Genomic DNA, 8,642 nt, shown 5'->3' on the forward strand with positions numbered 1-8,642 from the left:
CCAAGAAGGGTAATCCTACTAGCCTCAACCCTAGAAGGTCTAAGGAGAGTATTATTAAGCTATTCGAGGCCACTATTATTGAAGCCATTAATGGTGGGTGGGTTACTCTGCATGAGCACTACAGCTACTACTTTGAGGACACGGTGGGTGGCAAGGAGAAGATTAAGACTCTGTTTGGTTGTGACTTTATGAATGAGGTCAATGATAATCAATGCAACGCCCAAGTCATCAACGACAAGTTCAAGGTGGAAGGCGAGACCTATCTCCCGGCCTGTGTACAACAGCTTCGTCGCAAGGGTCTTGATGGCACGACCAGCTCAATCTCGGTGGGCCAAGACGGTGTTAACCATGAGGTCAGCTCCCTCTTGGTGGAACCTGCAGTGGTTGGGTGCATTATGGCCATATGCATGTGCTGGAAACTCACTATGTCTGAAGGTATTGAGGCCTTCCTTGGTGGGTGTAGAGGTGTGTGCTTACGACAATGTTGGTTATGTGCTCCGTGGGTCAAGGTTAAGAAAGATGGTTCACAGTTAGCCACCACGTGGATTGGTCAAGAGAGTGATGGCGAGGAATGGGTGAATCACTGTGACACTGAGGAGCACACTTACAAGGAGTACATGCTGAAAATCTATGGTCTGTCGTTCCTGGGTATTACCCAGGCTATGGTTGAAGGGGCTAGGTGGACTTATGAGCTGGCCTATGAAACATGGAACTCTCAAGGGAGTAAGTTGGCTACTAATAAGTGCGATAGAGAAGGTCCGCTGAGTGAAGGCAAGTATATGCCTGCCTCTAAGCATTTAAGGTGTTTGGTGTGTATTGATTCTACCAAGACACCCGCCAGTGATTGGCAACTATCGGCTCATTGGTCTGGTGGGTTTGGCAGTAAGAAGGAAACTCAGCACTCCTACTATATTAAGCGTGCCTTTTATGAGGTTAACTATGTGGGTTCGAGGACTGATCCAAGGTTTTGTTATTTGGAGGGTAGACCACCCTTGATTAGTAACAAGAATGTGTCTAAAAACCCTACGTGGATGTCAACTTGGAAAAAGTGCTCGGATCTGGGTCTCGGTTATACGGCCTTGACGCTAAGACTGGTTAAGGAGCCTGTCTTTAAGGCGTTGAATGAGATTGTGGGTAGGGTCTGTGGTGTTGCAACTGTGGATCTGCAAGAGTTCTCTCCGTCAACTGAGGACCCCATTGGTTATGAAGCCTTGGATATTGGTAGTATCTCCCCGTTGGTGGTTAGGCCGGATAAAGGAACACCGCCTATGTCACCAAGCAAGTCGAACAACTTCTTCAGTAAGCTCGTGGATTTATCCCAGAGAAGTGATACTCCTATGAGTACTGAAAGTGGAAAAGATGCTCAGACCGGCGACACCCAGGACAAGGTGGGTGATATTCAAAGTCAGATCGATGAGATCAAGTCCAATTTGAGTCGTTTGACTACGATGGTTGAGGAGGTTCTCCAAGACCGTGGCTCTCGTCATTGGGTACGTGAAGACTATCGTGGACGTCCCTATAAGAAGAGCTGGAGTAAAAGCTATGGCTCTGATGACGGTTGGCATAAGAAGGGTGATGATGGTTGGAATAAGCGCTACTCGAGTGGTAGCTCTGGCAGTCGTTGGTAAACTTTGCTGTGTGAGGTTTAAGTACTTTTGTCTGGATAGTTGGTGTCATGAGCCCCACCATGATCAGACTCGTAAGTAGAATTGTTACCTCTATTAATGTTATTGTACTTCCGCCACTGTAATTGAGTAACTTACTGTTTAAGTACACTCGTAGGTGGGTCTGTACACAATTACATTGCCGTTGCGGGGTGTGTTGTGAGCAAACTGAGCACTTGATTTTAGGGCGTGCGCGGTAGTGTTTGCTCTGTGTGATCGTAGACATTCAAGCTAAGTAAGCTAGAGCTTGTATGTGAAGTGTAGATAAGATTAAGAGTTCTTTTATTGGTTTGTGGTCCTTACTGGTTGGACCATCCTTACGTGAAGTACTATCGTTGCAACCCAAGGCTTGGTGGGTTGATTATTACCTATCCATTAGTATTAATTGGTATTATCGATTGGTTGTGTTAATCTAGTGGGATGAGTGTATCTTCTCGTGACATTGAGAACATTGACATGGAGGCCCAGAACGGCTCCCAACATCACTACTAGTGATTGTTGGGTGCAGTTACTCAGGGGTTACTCGGGATATACTGCACGTATATCCCGCGTCGAATTTAAATCTTTTCACCACTGATGCACATCGTGGAACGCTTCGCTCCGCTGTGCTCGAGACGAGACGATTCTGATTAACGGAATGAGTTAACGAATGTAGTGCCTGTGAAATCCCAGGAAGGAGGTATCACCACGCGCACGCCCATACCAACACAACGCACTCTAAAGATTGGGACACAAATGTGTAACGCTGAAGCTCCTTAGCGAATCATGAATAAGAAAGCGATCACTATAATAGAAGTTCTAGTATAGAATAGTAGTTCGCAATAGTAGTACGGCTCTTAATGAGAGCTGAGCTACTTGCGAACATGACCGTGGGTATCGGTCTACAAGGGAATTCTGAAATTCTAACCCACCCACTACCAACCCTGAGTACGGCGATGTCAAAACGCCAGTGACGTATGGATGGTATACTACCAGAACGCCTGTAGTACTGTACTACTAGTACAGGCTTTTCACTTGATGACCATAAATGGCCCGATTGGACGGTTAGATAGACTATCCAACATGATGTCGATCGTTTTAACCCATTTTATTTGACATCATGGGTCGCCGACGATTAGGCGGCGAAGGGCCCTACATTCACAAACTATGGTCACACAAGTGAGTATTATCTGCTAGTTTGACCATCCAAGACCTACAGCGGCCTATAACTCACTGGCGCTATGACATGGAAAACCGAAACTAACTCGCCACAGAGTCACAAGGCTCGTGTTCGGGTTTCATGTTTAGGTTTTCCTCCCGCATACCCGTATTCGTGGGATTTTACAACATGAAATCTATGGATTTGAGACACCTTTCTCACGTCTGACGCGGAGCGAGCGTTGTGTGTAGTTGATGAGCTCTCCACAGATTCTGCATCTGAGGACCAATCGTTCGCTGCCGAGTCACTGTTATTCCCTAAATCGCTCGTTTTTGAGTTGCTAGTGTAATTTGAGACGCTTGCTATCGAGAAGACATCGTCGTGAGAGCTGCCTTGTTGATGAGTGCCTGGAAAAACAACAACTCTGGCCATCTCAATAACTCCGACACTTGCTTGGGTTACTGCTCAGCGCTCTCATCACGCCTTCATTCCTCGGTATTGAAAGCTATCTGTGGAGGGAGGGAAGTCATTTCCCTGGATAGAACCAAGGTCAGTCCCCACGAAGTCGTTGGTATCCATAGCCCCACTATAATCTAACTCATCTAAATCATTGATATCATAACCGTAATACATTAGCAAGATAAGCCAGCAGAAAAAGTACAATAACCTTCAACAGAGGTGACAAAAAGTATGACAATTATTGTCGCTGACAACGATTCAACCACTTCAATGAGTAACAACTATGAGACACTCTGGCTAATGAGACAAATTACACAAAGTTCACGACTATCGAGCGATCAGTTTATCAGTATGGTTATAGGGCCGCGGTTTCGAGGCCTACGGCCACGATTCGCTCTCCGTAGCTGTTGATGCTCCGGAAAATATCTGCGTCAACACTTGCGTAGCTGCCATGTTCGCATTCCGCCGTAAGACGAACATCATAATCACGATCAGACATTGACCTATACCCATATCATACGTCTTTTTTATACCTCTGCTTAGCCCCCCTGAGAATTTCGACCGCGTATCCATGAGCGCAGCATCCCCAATCTCGGGAATCTTTGCAGGTGCATGTGATCTTCGGGAATCCTCTTTCAGTTGAGATTACTAGATGGAGGCGGAAGTACTTTTCCAATACGTCATCTAGTGGTATGGGGGGCTCTGAAAGTCGAGGATGAGAATAGGCATATCAAATTTGAAAGTTTCTCCGCAGGAATTGCATGAAGAAAGCACCTTCGTCGAAATCGGATGCTAAAACTCCTCTTAAATAATGCTCTGATAGAGTGGTTTGCCACAGTTTGTGATTCTTAAGTACCCTTTGTTGTGCGTAGTCGTGTGCGCACAGTATCTTGCGCAGTACTGATCGATTATCCATAGCTGTTCGGTATTGCACGCACGCACAGGTGGTACATATGTTATACCCCACTCTAAGTGGACTAGCGTTGCTAGTGAGCTTGACGGTACACACATTGCTACATCTGGTGCCCAGACCCAGGACCAACATGCCGTTCAAGCTCGAATCTGTATTGGAACCCTATTCTGGTGGTGAAAACGACTTCGCTCTTTGGCTGCAGGAGTTCGAGACGGTGGCCGAGGCTTCTAAGTGGACTATTAAGCAAAAGTCACAATATATCGTACTTTTTATGAAGGGCTCGGCCAAAGAGATCGCTAGGCAAGCCCTGGAGGAAGTTGAGGGCGATCCAGCTGGTGCCTATGCTCATGTGGTTAGGGCCCTGGATAGAGCGTACTCGCTCAAAACTCACGAGGCGTGGAAGCGTCTGACTCGCCGTGAGTGGCACAAGGAAGATAGTGTTGATGGTGTATTAGCTGAATTCCGCCGCTACCTTAGAGTGCTAGGGGTTACTACCACAGTGGCTGCTGAGAACATCCTTCGTGAAAGCCTGATTGCCACCCTGCCCGAAGACGTGCAGAAGGCCATCCGGGTGTTCGAGGAGGATGGGCGCCAGTTGCCTTTGGCTGATGTTGTTGCTAAGGCTCGAGCTCAGCTGAAGACTTACTCTGGTGAGAAGAAGCTTGCTGCGGGTGCTGTCACTGGTGGTCAATACTGTTATATCTGTAAGGCAACCGGCCATATTGCTGCAGAGTGTCGAGAGCGCGGAGCGACACGTCCTACCTCGAAGCCCAAAGGCAAGGGAAAGGGCAAAGGACCCCGATGCTATGCTTGTCAAAAGTATGGTCACATTGCAAGGGATTGCAAAAACAAACAGAGCAAGGCCGGTGCTGCTATTGAGAAGGATTTTGTGCAGGCAGAGCAGCCGATGGGCGGGGTTGTTCTGCATATGTAAAACGCCCACACTTACTCTGTAAGTTCAACGGTCATGAACATGCCGTTGATGTTGACACAGGGGCTGACTATTCATTAGTATCATCCAAGTTTGTTTCATCTTTGGGTCTTACAGTTCATCACGAGGTTTCCCCTGTACGGCTCAAAATGATGGATGCGGTTGGTGTCCTAACGACAACAGGTCAGGTGGATCTTCCGGTTATGTATCTAGCTAAAGATGGATGGGTTAAGGTGGTTCATACTTGTTATGTTGTTGATAAAATGGTATTTGGGTCTCTAGTACTGGGAGCTGATTTTGCGTCTCTCTACTGCCAGGGTATGACCTGGGATGAAGGTGGCCGCATAGCGGTCACTGCTGCCGCTGCTCGTGGCATCGACGAAGATGTACAGGCGTACAACTTGCCAGACATTCCAGGAGTACGCGTGCTAGAATACCCAAATGGCACCGTTGAGATTATCAGCATCGACTTTGTACTCTCTAAACGTTCCGATGAACCACAGTTTACTTGCCGATGGATATGGCGTGGAGGTGACCCTCCTGGTACGTTCTACAAGGCTAACAGAGGTGACTACAACCCGAAACTCACCGCACAAGAGGAGCTTAACTTGCGTGCTGAGACTGATAAGTTAATAACTAACGGCTGGGTGAAACCTTATGCTGGCAGGGTTCGTAATATTCTCCCATGGGTACTAGTGGCTCAACCCCATAAGCCTTCTACTCCACTCCGTATGTGCTTAGATTTTAGAGCTCTCAATAAGCACCTGGTGAGTGAGCCAGTACGGGACATCGTAAACTGTGTTGATACCTTACATCAGTGGCGTTCGGTTCGGCGTGGTTATACTCTCGATGTCATTAAATGCTATTATTGTATACGCATGTGTGAGAGTCTGTGGCCATATCTGTGTGTCATGATTAACGGTGAGATCTTCACCATGGTGGTTATGGGATTCGGAGTATGTATTGCGCCGAAGGTAGCCACGTCGGCCATCAGATGGTTGCTGATGAAAGTCCCCTACCCAATTTCATCATACCTCGACGATGTGGTCATCGAGGAGTCTGACCCTAATGTGGTTATCGCTGTGAATCAAAATGGACAGCTTCTCGAAGATCCACCATGTGTGACGGCTGTTCGAGACGCATTGGGTAATGGGCGTATGTATTGCAAGCCCACGATTATCATTGGGGCTAATAACAGTCGTGTGCTTGGGCTGAGTCTCCATAACGATGGTGGTGAGATATCATGGGCTCGTAGAGAGGATCTGTCTCTAGAGATCAATCTTGATGGAGATGAGGTGGTTACCAAAAGAGAACTGGCTGGTTGGTGTGGTAAGTTGACTGCCTTGGTCCCAGTAGCAAGCTGGTTACGACCTCATGTAAGTATGCTATTACGAGTGATCAGTGCTTTAGCTTGGGATAAACCGGTGGATGCGGTTTACCTGGATCTTGCTCACTATATTCAACAGAAGTTCAACTCTGAAGGGGATCCAGCTCGCGGCATATGGTACTGTCCCCGCCCAAGTGATGCCAAGGCATGGCATATTCATGCTGATGCGAGTTCAGTGGCTATGGGAGCTACTCTTTCCTACGAGCGTGACGATGGAAAGATCGTGCTTGTCCGTGATGCTGCTTGGCTACTAGATCGGCGTGGTGTTCTGCGGCACATTAATGTGACTGAACTGTGTGCCGCAACCCGAGCATTAGCTTGGGCAGCCCCGTTTATCGCGGGAGCGGTTTATCTACATGTTGATAATGAATGCGTTAGGAGTTGGATAGAGCGTTATCAAAGTGGCCAAACGGTGAAACGTGGAGGCTTATCGACTACCATTGTAGGCCGTCGTCTTCAAGCCATTGTTGATATCACTGAGCCGTTCAAGTCCTTCACTGTATGCCGTGTTGCATCTGATCAAAATCCTAGTGATATCCTAAGTAGATTAGACAGTAAATATACCTCTCTTATCGACTCTATTTGCTATGATAATAATAGCATGGATATTGAGGCCGACCTGTCATTGTGCGCTGGTGCTGCCATCAATGAGCCTTTGTTGAACGATGAGATGTTCTTGAACCTAGGTGAAGTCGTTGAAGGGCAATATGATGATGATGAGCTGTTCAAGGCCAGGCGGGCCTTGAAACATGGTCGGTTGTTACCTGAAGATGTTGAGCTAGACTTACAACAAGTCTACCGAGAACTCGAGATCGATGAGTATGACATCCTACGGCGGCGGTACATTGCTCCATACCAGGGTAAGGAAGTATGTGTTCCTGTTATTCCCGAGGGTATGAGAGTAGAGCTCATTCATTCAGTACATGGATTGTTGTGCCATGTGGGCCAGCGGCGAACCTTTGAGGCTATTACTAGTATAGCGTGGTTTCCTGGTATCATTGACCAAACCGCCGCGTGGTTGCAGAAATGTGATATCTGCAACAGGCGTACTCAGCCACTCATCATCAAACATGATATAAGTCTATTCAGCTCATCTGTCCTCTCTGAAGCTGAGCCATTCTCGGTTGTGAGTGCTGATATTGTTTACTTGCCCAAGGCGTACCTGAGTCAACAATGCGCTGTCTGTCGGTTTGCCTGTCTCATCGAGCTGGAGGGCGAGGACGCTGATCATATTCGTGATGCGTTTGAGGCATCCTGGCGGATTCTTGGCAAAAGACCGAAGATTCTACTGACCGACAACCAGACCGGTTTTCTGAGTTGTGACTTACCTGGAGTGTCCCGTGTCTTTACGGCGCCTAGGTCAAGTCAGTCGAACGGTATGGTGGAGTCTCTGCACCGCACGGTGCGTATGTGGACAAGGTCGGTCATGGCGGATGACAATGAGCTCGATATCGCGTCGGCGGTTGCCAAGGTCATGAGAGCTTACAATAACACGGTCCACAGTGTTACCCAGCGTATTCCTGCTGAGATGATGAAACTCGAGTCTACCGACGTTGAATGGCAGCGATTGATTGCCAAGTGCGTCGCTGATGCTGAGAGAAAGCTCGAGTCGTGTACATATCATGAATTATTCCCTGGCGCCATAGTGAGGATGCGTCAAGTGAATAAGTATGATAAGATTATTACTAAGACTATGGATATGCCATTCAGCGAGAAGCGATGGAGAGTCCTGGGATTCATCAGCAGCTCGCGTGGTTTGGTGACGACTTCTCCTAACGATGATTACGGCCTATTTCGAAAGGCTAAGATTATTTGTGATAAAGAAGTCAAAGTTGTCCATGTTTCGAGACTGACTCACTGCAAGCCTGGTGAAGTTGATGTGCAGGACCTGAGGCGAGCCATGCGCCGCATGACTCGTGATAGTCCGCAGTGAGTACGTGATAGCTGGTTTGTCCTAGTTATTCGCTTAATTTTATAGTTCTTCATTCTGTGGCAGGAGGGCGAATGCTCTGATAGAGTGGTTTGCCACAGTTTGTGATTCTTAAGTACCCTTTGTTGTGCGTAGTCGTGTGCGCACAGTATCTTGCGCAGTACTGATCGATTATCCATAGCTGTTCGGTATTGCACGCACGCACAGGTGGTACATATGT

General features: G+C 47.6%; 3 protein-coding genes across 3 annotated transcripts in view; all 3 read left to right on the top strand.

The window, feature by feature from the left end:
- The window catches only part of Pmar_PMAR015876 (hypothetical protein), a gene marked incomplete at both ends in the record, with an annotated part of 3,059 nt that extends 1,431 nt beyond the window's left edge, over positions 1 to 1,628 (top strand). Inside the window, one exon of the mRNA XM_002787475.1 lies at positions 69 to 1,628. Coding sequence (XP_002787521.1) covers positions 69 to 1,628 — 1,560 coding nt within the window. The remainder of the gene's footprint in view (positions 1 to 68) is intronic.
- Positions 1,629 to 4,304: 2,676 nt separating this feature from the next.
- Pmar_PMAR015877 (hypothetical protein) lies at positions 4,305 to 5,108 on the top strand (the record flags this gene model as incomplete). Its single annotated transcript, XM_002787476.1, has 1 exon — positions 4,305 to 5,108. One exon carries the CDS (start codon positions 4,305 to 4,307, stop codon positions 5,106 to 5,108), a length of 804 nt encoding a protein of 267 aa, XP_002787522.1.
- A 149-nt stretch (positions 5,109 to 5,257) lies between these two features.
- Positions 5,258 to 8,425, top strand: Pmar_PMAR015878 (gag/pol/env polyprotein, putative; the record flags this gene model as incomplete). Its single annotated transcript, XM_002787477.1, has 1 exon — positions 5,258 to 8,425. One exon carries the CDS (start codon positions 5,258 to 5,260, stop codon positions 8,423 to 8,425), a length of 3,168 nt encoding a protein of 1,055 aa, XP_002787523.1.
- Between the last annotated feature and the right edge of the window lie 217 nt (positions 8,426 to 8,642).

This window comes from Perkinsus marinus (assembly GCF_000006405.1).
Source record: "Perkinsus marinus ATCC 50983 genomic scaffold scf_1104296929362, whole genome shotgun sequence".
In the NCBI taxonomy this organism is placed as follows: Eukaryota; Perkinsozoa; order Perkinsida; family Perkinsidae; genus Perkinsus; species Perkinsus marinus.